Genomic DNA, 17,356 nt, shown 5'->3' with positions numbered 1-17,356 from the left:
CAGACCTAACGATAAAGAAAGCAAAAAAATATAAAAATTCATCAGTTTCGGTATAGATTAGATGCTTTAATGCAAATTTTTTTGCAAAATTTAAAAAATTATTTATTAAAAAACTATAAGGGACCTGACAAAAATTTTGTGGACCTATACAGACCTAACGATAAATAATGCAAAAATATAAAAAATCATCAGTTTCGGTTTAAAGATGAGGTGCTAAGATACCTTTTTTTTTGCAAAATTTAAAAAAATATTTAAAAAACCATTTAAAAACTATAGGGGACCTAACGAAAATTATGGTGGACCTATACAGACCTAACGTAGACCTATCGATTAAGGTCATTTTGATTTCAAAAATCTTTCGATGGGGTGCTAAATTTGTGCAGGTGATTTTTTTGGACTTTGCCAGTGCTATCTATCATAGATAATACCATGATAATACAATTGCTATCTGTGACCTCTCCGTAGTCTATGGACGACCCGCGACATTCGTCAATTTTTGGCATGGTTGAACTTATCAAGTCCAAACGAAATAAAACCGTTTATCACTAAAATTATTATGAAAATGGAGTGGAAACCTGAACAAGAAGGGCTGATGCAAATATTAACACTTTTAAAAGAGTCTCAATCACCAGATACTGCAACTCAAAGAGCAGTCCAACAAGTATCCTTTATAAAGTTTTCACGTCAATGAATTTTATCGGCGTGGTTTTTTTCAAAGATATATTGCAATGTTAAATGAAAAAAATTGTTTGTGTGCTTTCATTATTTCAAATTTTAAGTAGGGCAGGATATTTTTATATTATTTTTTTGGAGTCCTTCATATAACGCTTTTATTGATATCGATTTTTCCGACATGACAGTAATGTCAGATTTTGATTTCCATAACAATGTAATCACAGAAATTGGAAGAACTTAACAAATACCCGGACTTTAACAACTACTTGATCTTCGTCCTCACAAAGTTGGTGTCGGAGGAGGAGCCGACTCGGTCTTTGAGTGGACTTATATTAAAAAATAATGTAAAAGCAAGGTACAACAGCTTCCTACCGGAGGTTGCCGAGTTTATCAAAAGAGAATGTCTGTCAGCTGTAGGAGACCCCTCTCCGCTGATAAGAGCTACTGTCGGTATAATCATTACAACTATTGCTAGCAAAGGCGAGTTAACATCATGGCCGGAGCTGCTGCCAGCACTGTGCCAGATGCTCGATTCACAAGATTACAATGTTTGTGAGGTAAATAACACTTATTCTTCTTTGCTAGTGCTACTTCCAGGGTTTTTTTTTTTAATTTATATAATGGAAGTGTAACTTAAAACATTATTTAAAATTTATTTAGTACTATTTTGTATTCACCTTATGTTACTTGTTTTAGGGAGCATTTGGAGCATTACAGAAGATTTGCGAAGACACAGCCGAGTTACTTGACAGTGATGCATTAAATAGACCATTAAATGTTTTAATACCCAAGTTCCTACAGTTTTTCAGACATTCATCACCTAAAATAAGATGTCATGCCATAGCATGTGTCAACTACTTCATCATGGGCAGATCTCAGGCACTTATGATGCACATAGACTCCTTTATTGAGGTAATTTGTTGTGAAATAGATCTTTAGTGTTTTTTTTTCATGTGTGGATCCGTTTTAATACCAGGATACAAGCTTGGGTTGTTATTTTAATGTATATTAAATATAATCAACAACTGTCAACCAAGACTGGTATTATATTTGAAAATTCTTTAATTTTTTAAATTAAAGAATTTACTGCAACCATAATTTTTGTACAATAGAATCCCATAATAAATAAGTTCAAATTTTTCCAATATTTACCATGGTATTCATTCATAGAGTCAATGTAACATCATATTATTTACTCAATGAATGCCAGCTTTCTATTAAAGCCAGAAATTATATACTTGCTGTGTGAAACTCATAGTAACCATAAAATATTATATTTGGATTATTTAGTTTGAACAAACTTGTAAGTATAGTTGTTTTCAGAACCTATTTCACCTGGCAGCTGACGAAGACCCTGATGTGAGGAAAAATGTTTGTCATGCACTCGTTCTGCTGTTGGAAGTGAGACTAGACAGACTAATACCATACCTACCAAATATTATAGAGGTCAGTATCTTCACATTGTAGTCTATGTTACTTATCTACTAAATAAGGTTTCCAGTGATGGTAGTTTTAAGTTTTTGTAGTAAACTAGCTGGCCCGGCAAACATTGTTTTGCCCATATTATTTTATTGAAGTGACTAAAAAATAATTATGGCACCATGGCAGGCCTGTCCCACTCGCGTGTTTAGGTATCGAACTGTAAGTACCCCTTTAAAGGGGCAGATCACAAGGGACTCACAAGCGAGCGGTGACGCGCGCGCAAGATTTTTTCGTCGCATATATTATCTACGTACTGATTTAAACGCTGTGACAGAATCGTTATTAATCTGATAAATATAAATAATATAATATGTGTATTCTTTTGTCTACACATGCACACTTATCTCTTCCACAATATCACCTTCGCTCGTGGTTGCCTGGAAGAGATTGCTACCTAGTAATAAGGCCGCCATTGTGACACCTATGTAATCTTGTTTAAATTGTTTGTATTCTCTCTGTATTGTGTGCACAATAAAGAATATTTGAATTAAATTGAATTAAATATGAACAATTGAAAAAAGTCAAAGAAATATTTCAATAAAGTAATTTAAGACTTTAAAATACAAAAAAAGATAAAAAAAATACACAAACATAGCAAATAAATTAATTTGTTACAAACAAACCGCATACTACACATAAATAAACACAAGTTACTATGTTTAAGTTGTAAAAAATTCCTGACCAGCTCCTACACTATAATCGAATATAAAACTATTATAAAATATACATTGGGTTACTAAAATTTGATTATTATTAAAAAAAAGTTTGCTTTTAGTAGCTATAGTAATTAAAAGAAGATTATTTTATTTTCTAAAAGGTGACAATCTTGATTTCGTCAGAAAGGGTGCCTCTTACGCGATAGAAAGAGAGCGTACATGTAGGCAAATATAATTGTAGGCACCTAGCATTGCGCGGTCGGAATTTGAACTTTATAGTATCGTAGCATGAGTTGTTATTTTTTTAAACGGGTTGCACGAGTGGGAAATCTGTTGGTACTACTAATATATATTCTGTGACCATGGCAACGTCCATCGCTATCCCGTCGCACAAACATTAATGGTCACGGTCAGTCTCGAGTTAATAAAATTTACTATTATTTATTCAACAAATGCACTTATCAATATAAAAAGTAGCCAGTAGCCGATTCTCAGACCTACTGAATATGCATATAAAATTTGGTTAAAATCATTAAAGCCATTTGAAGGAGTACAGTAACTAACATTGTGATACGAGAATTTTATATATAAGATATATCTGTGCTCAATACTTTAGCTCTTAAGTCATTCATTTCTTAAAACATGTGAGATATCATAGAATTTAAACATAATTTAAAACATCCTTGATTACATTAAAATGAAACAATATTGATATGTATTAAACTATTATTGAATGTTAACACAAATCATAAGATTAAATTAATGGGTTATCTATTTTTTTAGTACATGTTAATGCGCACTCAAGATGCTGAAGAGGGTGTCGCTTTGGAAGCTTGCGAATTCTGGCTGTCGTTAGCGGAACAAAATGTGTGCAGAGATGTAAGTATATTGTTAAGTCAATATTCTTAGCTGTTTTTAATAATTTTAAGCATTCTCTCATATTCAAGGTTTTAATAATAACAGCAGATAGTTATTATCTCAAATTAGAAACTTTGTATAGGTATTATAATATTAGTACAATGTATTCAGCATTTTAGATAGAACACTGCTTATCTTATTCATTATCAATTCTAATATGTTGACTGTTGAGCTTGGAAATAAACATAAACAATAATCTTTGTCCTCTTCTTAATAATAACATTTGCAATTTTCAAACTACAGAAGTTCTGTAAAGGAGATTTGTGTACTAACCACCTTATTTATAAAAACATTTACTTTTTTTATAAATAAGGTGGTTAGTACACAAATTCTCCTTTATTTGGGGTTGTTACAGTTGTAAGAAATCTTATATTTTATAGGTCCTGGGGCCAAGGTTACCAGCGCTGCTGCCAGTCCTTGTCCGGGGTATGCGGTACTCGGAGATGGATGTTATCCTGCTGCGGGGTGACCGGGATGATGATGCTGATGATGCGGAACCAGACCGCGAGTCCGACATACGGCCGAGGTTCCACAAGCCGCGCTCGCACACCATCAAACACAATGGTAACCATATTGATTGGGTCATAAGAAATATCATCCTTTAGGTTCTAACACCACATAAGCCATAAATAGCATATTTTTAGGAGAGAGAAAACAATTGCAAAATTTGTATAGATACCATACTAAAGCAGGTTTACTATATATTTTTTATTTTTTTTATTATTATTATTATTTTTTATTATTATTATTATATACACAACTGATGTTGCCTGTATCAGATTGTTCTCTGTGCATTTTAACAGTGATTTTTCATATATATATATTTTTTTTTTTATGAAAGAAGGTGTCAAACGAGCAAACGGGTCACCTGATGGAAAGCAACTTCCGTCGCCCATGGACACTCGCAGCATCAGAAGAGCTGCAGGTGCGTTGCCGGCCTTTTAAGAGGGAATAGGGTAATAGGGGAGGGTAGGGATGGGAAAGGAAGGGAATAGGGGAGTAAAGGGAAGGGAATTGGGCCTCCGGTAAACTCACTCACTCGGCGAAACACAGCACAAGCGCTGTTTCACAACGGTTTTCTGTGAGAACGTGGTATTTCTCCGGTCAAGCCGGCCCATTCGTGCCGAAGCATGGCTCTCCCACGTATAAACTGTCTTATATATCTGTCAAGTCTGTTCTTGAAATGATTAACATTCTGGGCTGCTATAACATCCTCTGGCAAGCTGTTCCACGCTCTTACAACTCGATTGCACAAAAAGTGTTTATGTGGATTGTTTTTTGAGGAACTGGCAGAGAGCTTCATGTTATGGCCTCTCAAATGTTTATTATCATTCAATGTGAATATATTTTGTATATCTTGAATGTCATAATGTCCGTTCAGGATTTTATAATATGTTTCTATTAAATCGCCTCTATCCCTCTGTTGTTTCAAGAGTGGTAATTTTCAAGGCTTCCAGACATTCCTCATATGACAGTCTTTTCAGTTTTCTGGGTATTTTAGTAAAAGAACGCTGTACTTTTTCCAACAAATTAAATATTTTAATTGGTTTAGGAGTTTTTGTTAAGTGTCCTGTCCTAATTGACTACGATACGATGTGTCTTCCGATTTTATAGCGAATGACATCAGAATTTCAAAATAGCCAAAAGGCGCTCGTCTGGCATCCCAACAGAATTTCTGCCAAGCAGAATTTCTGTGACTCATGACTCACAAACTACCCTTATAAACCAACGTTTCAGTTCACGGCGGCGACAGCGCCATGTCGGGCGGCGGGGACTCGGACTCGGACGACGAGGGCGGCGAGGCGGACGACGGCTCGCTGTCCGACTGGAACTTGCGCAAGTGCAGCGCGGCGGCGCTCGACATGCTCGCCAACGTGTTCGGCGCCGACCTCCTGCCCGTACTCTTCCCCATACTCAAGGAGACACTGTTCCACGATAATTGGGTCATCAAGGTAATTACAATATTTTGTCTAAAATTAGTTTACCTCTGTTGCCATAAATTTGGAATAGAAAAGAGACAAAAGTCTATGGGACAAAATTGTCACATTCACATTTCATTTGATATGATTAAAACTTCTATCGTGTTTTTAAATAACATCTAATATAATTGTTAAACGCCCCGACTTTAAGTCGCACACTATGAGATATTTTATTAGAGGCAATGGGGATTGTCCATTTTTTTTTAATTTTGCTCATTACAAAAACATTTCGAGGAATAAGGTCAGTGATCGTTTTTCTGTATATAAACGAAAAAAATACCCATTAGTTACTTATATTTTTGAACAAATATGTTTAACCTTTGTTTGACCTTCAATGTCGTTAAATTAGCAATAAATTCGACCAACATTACGTTTCAACTTTTGGTAAGCTTCTCGTATCAGCTTTCACATAATGAGAACTTGCATTTGACGAACCAGCCATTATAAATAAGATTGAAAGGAAATTTAAAATATACTCAGAGTCAATTGTCCGCTGATGATGATGTCAGAGCGAAACTTTAAAAATTTATAAAAAAAAACTAGCCAATGAATTTCAAAATTATTTAATTTATATTCTTAAAATACCCTATTTTAACGAAAAAAAAAAAAAAGTACATGTGATTTTTTTGGACAATGCCCATACATGGCGCATTGCCCATCTATTTTTGCCAAGCGATAACAAACTTGTGCACGGCCTATACATATAATTAAAAGCAATTTTTTACCAATTACACGTCAGTGTTTTAACCTTTTTTATGATGCGACGTATGAAAAAATATTTCGCGCCCCCACCCTTTTCTATTTTGGCTCGCAACATTTATGAATAGTTAAAATTCACCTACTTAATTTAATATTATTAATACTTTTAATTTTAATTGTTTTTTTTTTTTTAATCAAATTAAACAGTATTCTCGACCTCTAGCGACCCTACAGAAGCTTCGCGAACCCCCAGCCATTAATAAAAAAATACTGAATTATACATTATTATGTTGTGTCTAGGAGAGCGGTATCCTAGCCCTCGGCGCGGTGGCGGACGGTTGTATGGGCGGTATGGTGCCGCACCTGCCCGACCTCGTGCCATACCTCGTGTGCTGTCTCGGCGAGCGCAAGGCCCTGGTGCGCGCCATCACGTGCTGGACGCTGTCGCGATACTCGCACTGGATAGTCTCGCAGTCGCACGATCTCTATCTACGACCTGTTATGACTGAGGTGACTTAAGTGATAGGCCGCGTCCCCATTACACACGGCGCGGCGCCGGCACCGTGTTACGGCACGACGCCGCCCGCGCCACCGTGACACGGTGCCGCAAACGGTGCACCGCGCGCTATTCTGGGTGAAACTTCCGAACAAAAATTGTCCAAACATAAACTCCGCGGATGCGGATGCACAAGTTTTCTGAACACATATTGTTTTTGTAAACAAGGTGCTATCTTGATATGTTATTCAAAAGTTAATATGGTCATTCTTAAATATTCAACAAATTTCTCATTCCCACTTAATTTTAGCGCTGCATATTTCGTTCTGAAATGACTTCCGTCTGGGTTCATTGTACAAGTATACAGATTTACCCAAAATTTCCTCTGTTACTGTTCAGCAAAAACGGTCCAGCAGTTTAGACGTGAAAAAGTAACATATAGAGACACACTTTCGCATTTATAATATTAGTATGCGCATATTTTACCACATTAATGTGTTAGTGGGCCCCAAGACGAGCAATTTCATTGCGCAATATCATGTATTACGTAATATTTTTGACCGTCTAGGGTTGATATTCAACATCGCGCGCCTTCAAATTGTCAAATAAACTGCAATAAAATTAAAGTGTGATATTGCACAATACAATTGATGGTCTAGCGCCGGGCCGCGGCAAACGTTGTCGAAGCGGTGTTAGGAGCGTGACACAAAAACACGATACGACGTCGTGTCGTACCACGACGTGAAGTCGTTTCACAGTGCGACGTCGTGTCGTGGGAATCTACGACGCTAATCGAAATCTTATCCTAGCGACTAGCGAGCCGGCGATAGGAGATGAAGTGGGAGGGTGAATGTTATAAGGTTATGTCTTTCCGAAGACGTAACGCTCGACGCGTTATGCTCAACGCATGGAAGGAGCTTAACCTCGCTCTGATCTAAGAAACTATAAAACGAAGTAGGACTATGTGTAGAGTTCAGTGTGTGTGTAATGAGTGGTTCGTGACCTATCTTAACTTGAAATACAAAATAAAGTGTCCTCATTACTGTTATTTCAAACGTATTTTATACCCAATTTATTCATGTTACAGCTACTCAAACGAGTGCTAGACAACAATAAGCGCGTACAGGAGGCAGCTTGTTCAGCGTTCGCAACTCTCGAGGAGGAGGCGTGTACCGAACTCGTACCGTACCTCGGTCATATTCTACAGACTCTGGTGTATGCCTTCAATAGATACCAGCACAAAAACCTGCTGATCTTGTATGACGCTATAGGCACGCTGGCAGATAGTGTGGGACACCATCTCAACAAGCCGGAATACATCGACCTACTGATGCCTCCGCTCATAACTAAGTGGAATATCCTGAAGGATGAGGATAAGGATCTGTTTCCACTTTTGGAGGTAAGTTTGTAATGTTTTGTGTGTATATTTATAGGTATTCAAATTGCTTAGGCTTGAACTATTTAGGTTCAAATTGAATATGATATTAAACATTATTACGCTCACTCTTTATATATGACACGAAAGTGGAGGCATGATTAGCATATCAGCATAAAAATATCACTAATTGGTGCAAGTAACAGCCTAGTTACTTCTTGCATTAAACAATTATGTAATAAAGTCTTATCACCCTAATACATAGATATCTTCTTTGTTTTAGTGTTTGTCATCAGTCGCCACAGCGCTGCAGTCCGGCTTCCTACCCTACTGTGAACCTGTGTTCAGGAGATGTGTCTCACTTATAGAACAGACACTCAATCAAAACATCGTAAGTGACATATTATTTTATTTGTGTATATTCATTGGTCCTTCAGGTACTTAGCATGGGGCCAGACTGACGTGGGGTGAAGCGTCCATAGATATTATTACATTACGTCATACTTATTATGCTAGTAAGGAGTAGCTTACTTCTTTATCATTACGAGGATGCTTTGGTGAGTCTATGATAGTTTGCAATATGTTACGAGTTTCCTACGCCGGTTCTTCTCGCCGGGTTGGTTCCCGAACCGGTGGTAGGACCAGCAGCACCAATATACAGAGAATATTAGAAAAAAAATATTCTGTATAAATTTTTTTGAGTTAAGTTTATGACGGTATTGGTTCCGATTTCTAACGCGCTACAATATACTTGTATCGTAAGCCTGTAAGGGCCTGTTTCACCACTTTCTGATAAAGTGCCGATTAGGCTATTCACAGCTTTTTTGACAGATTCTCCATACTTCATCTGTCAAGTAGTGGTGGATAGCCTATTTGGCACTTATCAGGAAGTAGTGAAACAGGCCCTATGTCTTTTATGTTTAAAGTATCATTCAATATATTTCATGATATCCTCCTAACAGGCAAACAGTCAAAGTCCTGAGCAGTTTGAGGCACCGGACAAAGACTTTATGATAGTGGCGCTGGACTTGCTGAGCGGACTGGCGGAGGGATTGGACGGACACATCAACCACTTGGTGCTCAATTCCAACTTGATGCAGCTACTCTACCAGTGCATGCAGGATCCAATGCCAGAGGTAAGTTAAGCTCGTTTTTTTATTGTTATCTTTTATTATCTGAGGCAAAACATTTCATTAATGTTTGATTCTTTTTATTCTCTTTGTCTCTTAGTAGATATGATGTTTTGCTGACAATTTATTAATATGTTACCCATATGTGATTTTAATCGTAAACTAAATAGAATTTGTAATGCATTTGCCCTGCAAGTCACATTTAATTGTAATTGTAATTTCTATGTGGTAATATTGTGTGGTGGCCACAAAGGAAGATCTTCCGACCGAGCAAGGTGTTATGCTCGATCAGGCCGGAGCCACGTGATACATTTCAGCTGACGTATATATGTCGTAGGATGATTTGATAAATCGGATTATCGCGAAAATTCTAGGGACATCGCGAAAACACGGATAATTAGATAATGCTGTTTATATTTTTCAATTTTTCTAAAAAAAGTTAGGTTTTTTGCGAAAACGCGAGTTGCCTTAGTAACATTGCACATTCTTAACGCGGATTGGCTTGATTTTTGCTTACTGGCCAACTCTTATTCTGATTGGTTACTATCTTTTTAGTAAGAACTAAGAAGTGACAATGCCTCTTCATAGGAACTTTACTTTTTAATTACCCTTTTTCTTACCTCAACCATAACCTTAGAATTAGTTTCTGGATCTGTTGGACTTTCAGAACTAATTTCACGTATGCATCAGTCATTTTGTATTTACAGACACACTTTTCGCACTATTTTTCAAGTCCAACTGCAATTTTAAACACATTAAAAATATCAAAAATTGCTAGCTCGCTTACAAAAACGACCACAAAAAAAACAACGCGTGACAATGAATTGACATTTAAAACGTCAAGTCTTCAACCAATCAGAGAAGATGTTGTTGTGGGGCGCTTAAACCGACCAATCAGTGATTTTTTCGATAATAAGTAATAACTAACGATTCATTTAGCAATCTTACTAAGGCGACTCGCGTTTTCCCGAATACACGACCTTTTGTCAGTAAGGTTGAACAATGTATTGTCTAATTATCCGTGTTTTCGCGAAGTCCCTAGAATTTTCGCGATAATCCGATTTATCAAATCATCCTACTACATATATACCGATGCACTTAGAAAACTTCGATAGCGCGATGCAGGAATGTTAGGCGAATTGTGGGTACCGACACATCTATGTACGCAACTCAACTTTTTCAGGTGCGGCAATCATCATTTGCGTTATTAGGAGACTTGACGAAGGCGTGTTTCCAACATGTGCTACCATATATTCCTGAGTTCCTACCCATACTCGGCATGAACCTCAACCCGGAACTGATATCTGTGTGCAACAACGCCACGTGGGCTATCGGCGAGATTAGTATAAAACTAGGTAAGTATACTTTTAAAAGTAGTTTTAAAAGTAATCCTAAGCCCGGGCGCGCACTAGCGGCCATCGAAAGTATGGTGTGGCCGCTTGACAGCGTGCGGCCAGGTGCGCGTCGTCTATGGCGGTTTCATACTAAGGTATCTATCTCGATGGCCGCCGCGGCTTGGCCGCTGGTGCGAGCCCGGGCTTATAGCTGTTAGCATACCAACGCTGCGACTAAGAAAAAGATTTACGAATACTGAAAGTGTCTTGCAAGTGAAATGGTAATGCATTATGTTGCATCTCGCTCTATTCTATAACGTAACTGATGGGACGCGTCTCGCCCTAATTGTATTTTTTTGTATGAGATTTATTTAATTATTATCAGCCAAAAACTTTTAATAGGCAATGTTACTGTTTGTAACTTTATTATAATCGTAATGTCTACTTGTAGGAGCCGACACATCAAAATATGTACCTCTAGTGCTGAACCATCTCGTAGACATCATCAACAGGCACAACACACCTAAGACACTACTCGAAAACACAGGTAAGTGACCGAAGCGAACACATTGACTTAAGTTAAAACTACAAGTTGCTAGAATATTCTGTGAACTACTTTTGGTGGCAGTCATGTTACAGAGACGTATGAAACTTTTTTCACCGCTTTATATTGATTTATCATAAACGTTCATCATTTATTTTATATTATAATGTTTACATATTATATTAACTGAACATATGTATCACCTGAATGTTTACTAATTTCTAATGTCGTTAAATGTATCCAGATGTTTTTTGTAGAGATATTATATTAATACCTAAAATTTTTCAGCTTAAATTTAATTTTTGAGATGCTAGCAATGGGATAGTGAAGTGCATATTTTAATTTATTTTATCTGAGGTGTAAATATGAGTAGTACCCATAGCGAGTGTGTGCCGACCGCAGGCGGCCCGGAGTTACTACGCCCGAGCTACCGCTGACTGCATTTGTCAATATCCTTGTAACGACATATAGCAATGCAATGTTGTAATAATCGGCCAAGTGCGAATTGGACTCGCGCACGAAGTTTTCCGTGCCGTTATAGGGCAAAAATAGTCCAAAAATTGTGTTGGAGCCCCCTTAAATATTTTTTTTATTTTATTATTAATTATTAAAGTACACATTATTAAGAATTTTGTGAAAATTTCACGTGCCTCCTTGTTACCATTATTGATATCGAGCAAAAAAGGCCAAAAAAATCACGTTTTTGTTGTATGGGAGCCCCTCTTAAATATTCATTTTGTTTTGTTTTTAGTATTTGTTATAGCGGAAACAGAAATATACAATCTGTGACAGAAGTCTACCTACAGCAGTTCTTGAGCTACAGCCTGGAGACAGACAGACGGACAGACATCGAAGTCTCAGTAATAGGGTCCCATTTTTACCCTTTGGGTACAGGACCCTAAAAAATGTGTAGGCCAGTAGAAAAAATGTGTATCCAGTGGAGAAAGTAGAAACTAGATCATTGACCCATTACAACTTGTCTCCTTCATTCGCCCACGAATATATTGCTATCTCATTTTCATGGGTACGCGATATAAGTATTTTCGCGTGCGGAGGAATGAGTCTAGTAGAGTAGATATATAAGAGAATGGACGATTTTCTATCTTTTCCAAGACCGGACTGGACCGGACCGGTGTATAAAATAATAGTGTCTTCAAACTTTGATTAGAATTATACAAATTTAAATTGAAACTAGTGTTTACAAAAATAAAACTTTTGTAGGGGTATAAATATACAATTTTAAAATCTACAATGTAGATTAAAAAGATTGACTTGTTTGATTGTTGAAAGAAATAGCATGTCCCGCTTGTCTTTTTTGTAGTGATAGTAAAATAAAACCCTATGAAACAGGAAAAATTTTTTTTACTAACCAACTAGAAGTGTATTAAGTCTGTAGTTATCTGTAATATTATGATTATATTTTATTGTTGCTTTTCAACACAAATTTTACACATTCACAATTCACATTACCAATTGTCTGGAAACTTTCTATGATAATATTATATTGTAATAATATATTTTACCGTACTAAAAATACGCAAGATCACGCCCATCATGTCACCTAAATAGTTTTATAGTATCCATATCTATTGTCTATTCACTACTTATATTTCGCCGAACGCGAAACTGGTTGCGCGAGGTATTTTTCCACTAGTAAAACAATGATATTGGCATATGTAGTTCAGCTTTATAAAATCTACATCATTCTAACCGAAAGAAATATGTAGTACTTCGGCTTTAGGAAAGATATGGTTACCGAGTAGGCTAACGAGACAGTGCCCTCGGCTGAGCACATCCATAATAAACATGTCGAGAGCTTGGCCGAGAGCACTATCTTGCCTGTCTACTCGGTAGGTGTAATCAAGCCCATCTTTGTAGAGCTCCATCTCTCAACACGTTTGTAAGAGATGGCGCTCTACAAATCCGATACGAACGAAACATATCTCTTTAAAGACCGATGTATACTGTATTCAGTCAGAAGCTCAATTTTTGTAACTGGAATATCGATTTTAAGACTGTCCTGGGAGCTATAGTCGTACCTTAGATTCGATCGTAAGCCTGTCTCGTTCGCACTCGCACGATATCCAGCGCGCACGAGCGCGACAGCCTTACAATCCCTAATTTGAGGTATGAGAGTTGAGCCCCAGTACGTAATCGAACCGAGATTTGAGATACGAGGATAAGGCCTTTAGATAATTCCGGGTACGAGTAGGTCTGCCGGGCCGCGCGCGGTCGCTAGCGCGTAGGAGTTCACTTCTCTCTCGGTGACACTATTCGCCGCTGTTGATTATGTATTAAGTATGTTTTGGATGGTTTGTTGATTTGTTTTCTTGGTTTTGTTCTCGGTATGTCGTGGCGTAGCGATTACTATCGGTCGGCTAGGTTATGTGTGCCCCCACGACGTCGCACCCGTTTTACATCAATTTGTACGGCAGTGGTCTGTAGTCAATTTTTTTTATTATTAATTTATATTATTACTATTAATTTTTGATAAATAATTTGTCGGTATTATTTCGATCGTGGATGGTGTTTGTTAAAGCTTGATATGTTTTATTCGATGAGTTGTTTTGTTTTATATTTGTTTTGTTACGCCGACGTGGGTCGCGGGGTCGCGCTCGCCGCAGCCAGTGCCGTGTCCAGCCAGTGTGTGAACACCATCCGCTTTCCGAATATATATACAAGCTAATTATTATTTATTATATCTCACCCGAACTGACGAACAAATATTATAATATGTTACTATAGTGTCACATGCATATGAAACGTACACGCAAACTTTATATTATACTAGTATTAAAATATTATTTGATAAATAAAAAATATTTGTCCCCAGTTCAGAGTCCGATATCTGTGTTCATATACGATGTGTCCCCGTATGTCCTAATACGTTCACTCTAACCATACATTTTACCTTAAATTATTTGGTAATTATTATTTGCTTCCTTATCTATGAGACGAATTTAATCGCATCCTATCGCATAGCTTGTAGAGTGTTCAGCTACTAGAGCATTTTGAACTACGTCCGATCCGCGCCCGAGACACGATCCGACTTTTTTCATCCGATTTATATATCGTGTCGGGATCGTATCAGACGCGGTGCAACAGCTCGCACTAGCGGGGAAGTGTCATGTAGTACATTGTGGTGGTGCGCAGGTGTATATCGCTACGCAACATTCGCGATAACGACGAGAAGGACTCTGCGTTCCGCGGCATGTGCCAGATGATCCAGGTTAACCCGGGCGGCGTAGTGCCGGACTTCATGTTCTTCTGCGACGCGGTCGCATCGTGGTCGCACCCTAAGGACGACCTGAAGGAGATGTTCACTAAGGTATGTAATCACTTTCGTTTTAGGCCCAAATGATAGATGTAAGATAAAGCCTGTAAGTTAAACTTCGTATTTGGAATGAGATAAAATTATATTCAACTTAGGCTTCACTATTATAACCCAGATCTAAACGAGCGAGTAAAACTTAGACTCTGTTTGCGAATCTCCAATAGGCATCGTAAGCAAAAGTTTCATTTCACCTTCCCTTTTATCTTGCTTTTGTGTTGGTGGTCACCACTTCCGATCCTAAGATTTTCAGTAAATGAACATCACACGTGGTTGATAGTGCAATGGCCTTATAGAACAAAATCAGAGCAAAATTGGCGCCCTAATACCTAGTCCCAAGATAAAGGATTCCAGTCAAATCTTTAGACGACTCTTTAATAGCTTCCGATAGGGATCGTTGAGCATCGTAGACCCTTGGATGCGTTTCCACCGGAGATGCGTTGCGAGAAATGTGTTTTTGAGAACCAATAGAATCGCTGCGCTTAGCGAGGTCAGGCAAATGAAACGATTATATTGGTTCTCAAAAACACATTCCTCGCAAGGCAGCTCCGGTGGAAACGCACCTTTAATATGGCTTAAAATGTGCATTATTGTTTCTAGATCCTGCACGGTTTTAAGAATCAGGTGGGCGAGGAGAACTGGCGGCGGTTCACGGAGCAGTTTCCCGAGCAGCTGAGCGCGCGCCTCGCCGCCATGTGCGGGATATAGGCCGTCGCGCTAACTATTACCTGGTGAGGATCTATATTTGCTTTAGTAGTAATATAAGATGACGCCCGCAAATCCGTTGCACCAAAATATGTTTGTCGCGCTGGAACCGTACATTTTTCTGGGATAAAAACTATCCTATGTCCTTTTCCGGGGCTCAAAGTATTTCCAAGCAAAATCGATTCAGCGGTTTGTGTGTGTGAAGAGGTAACAGACAGACACACTTTTACATTTATAATATTAGTATGTTTTTATTGGCATCGGTAAATGCATGGCTACAGATGTCTGAAAATATTTAGGACTTGTAACTGGCCTCAGGGTCAGACCGCACTATTCGTAACTACACTACAGTTCGACAAGGCTTTATATGAACGTGGTGAGAAACGGAACTAAACGCTTCTATCATACAAAAACGTCATTTTTGACATGTGTTTGACAGTTCTCCTTTACCAGCAGCGCTCCCGTCAATGTCACCCACGTTCATATAAAGCCTAGTCAGTTGTCGAGCTATACAGCCACTGACCTCTATAATACACTGGACAGGCTATACCGTACAAAATGACAGCTATTTCTTATGCCGAATTGAAGTGCCGCGATGAGCGTACTGTGAACTAATTTATATAGAAAATGACAACCGCCATTTGCAAAATAGTAGTTCCAAGTACACTCACTACTGCCTTCACATAGCAATCAGCGCCAATATGGCGACTTTCAAATAGGAATATTTTATTGATAGCGATCGCCTGTCCAGTGTATTATAGAGGTCAGTGTGTACAGCGTAGCGACACGACACGTCACGGCCAAATATTCTTTATATGACGTAAATGTCAATACGGGGCTGCGATACTACGCAACAAATAACTCCAAAGCTATTGAAAGTTAAGTTTCGCGTCGCTCTGTTGTAGTGTAGTTACCACAGATTTTAGAAGTAAGTAGTTACGCTTAGTCTGGTTTCACTTTAAGTAGATAACTGTGACAAACGGAACGACAGACAGGAAACATTTTAGAAAGTTGTCGTTTTCGGAAGTTGTTGCTTTCGGAAGTTGTCGTTGTCACCCAGAGGGGAAATGAAGCGCTGCGCTGTAACTATTGTATATTATATAGTTGCTGTAATACAACGTGGCATAAAACGCGTTAATATTCGTGTTGAAAATAATAGTAATTTTATTATTGTTCTTATATTATTCATTTTGGAAGACGCAACGCACCGGTGTGGCCGAGCTTACTAGCCGTGGATGATTCCAGGGGAACCAATGTCAGCACGGGTCGGGGAGACATTGTGCCGGAGCCGCTCCGAGATGTGCCAACAGCTGCAGTCCACTGGCCTCACCACAGACTACAGCTACCGAACACTGGCCTCACCATAGACAAGAACTGGCCTCACCATAGACAACCCTAAAACAACCCGTAACAGTATCGTACCTGAAAGTTTCACTAGTGTAAAGCGGCTATTTCACTTAACCTCATCGAGTGTAGTAGGTTGTGAACCGAGTTAGGGTAGACGCACACCGTATCCTCGCACGTAGGATCTAAACGGGGACTGTAAATTTTTTGATGATTTTATCGCAACGGTTCACTTTTAACGTGGAGAAAACGCTTGAAAAGCTTTGTGTTGTCGGGTAAGTATAGAAGTTTGGTGGTCACTTAACAAGTGACTGCATGAGGCTCTCGAACCTTGAAATTATGTGAAGCAAAATCTATAGATCATAACTGTGGCGTTTCTTGTGACCGTTTCCGTTTATTTTTTATTTCATGTAGTTTTCGGCACAATTTTATGTTTAAAAACCTGTGTCCGTTCGAGAGCCCGCGGCGATAGTCGCAGTTCCACATTGCATGAACTAGTGATAGTGTTAGTGTATATGAGTATGTTTTATATTTTTTCGAGTACATTTTAACTGGACATTTGTACCCTCAGTGTATCGGTGTCAGGTGTCGTGTGTAGATGCGTTTTGCCTACTTCAAAATTTATTAACCTCCTTACTAATTAATAAAAAAGTTACTTAAATCTATACAATGTTAAGTCCTTATTTAT

The 17,356-nt window shown here is 38.2% G+C and overlaps 1 protein-coding gene across 2 annotated transcripts; it reads left to right on the top strand.

Annotated features, from left to right (window-relative positions):
* The first annotated feature begins 483 nt into the window (after window positions 1-483).
* LOC121730071 (transportin-1) lies at window positions 484-17,356 on the top strand. 2 transcript variants are annotated; one of them, XM_042118898.1, is made up of 17 exons: window positions 484-661; window positions 900-1,232; window positions 1,372-1,587; window positions 1,999-2,121; window positions 3,597-3,692; window positions 4,112-4,295; window positions 5,469-5,683; window positions 6,710-6,919; window positions 7,993-8,304; window positions 8,564-8,671; window positions 9,243-9,416; window positions 10,594-10,765; window positions 11,196-11,291; window positions 13,650-13,725; window positions 14,442-14,616; window positions 15,220-15,350; window positions 16,570-17,356. In XM_042118898.1, exons 1-16 carry the CDS (start codon window positions 557-559, stop codon window positions 15,325-15,327), a joined length of 2,703 nt encoding a protein of 900 aa, XP_041974832.1. In that variant the 5' UTR covers window positions 484-556; the 3' UTR covers window positions 15,328-15,350; window positions 16,570-17,356. The 2 variants fall into 2 exon arrangements, with proteins under 2 accessions (XP_041974832.1, XP_041974834.1); XM_042118900.1 differs by lacking the exons at window positions 13,650-13,725; window positions 15,220-15,350; window positions 16,570-17,356 and having other exon boundaries at window positions 14,442-14,610.

The sequence above is a fragment of the Aricia agestis genome, chromosome 9, assembly GCF_905147365.1.
Source record: "Aricia agestis chromosome 9, ilAriAges1.1, whole genome shotgun sequence".
Taxonomy (NCBI): domain Eukaryota; kingdom Metazoa; phylum Arthropoda; class Insecta; order Lepidoptera; family Lycaenidae; genus Aricia; species Aricia agestis.
The sequence above is the reverse complement of the archived record's forward strand: the minus strand, read 5'-3'. Positions and strand labels throughout refer to the sequence as shown.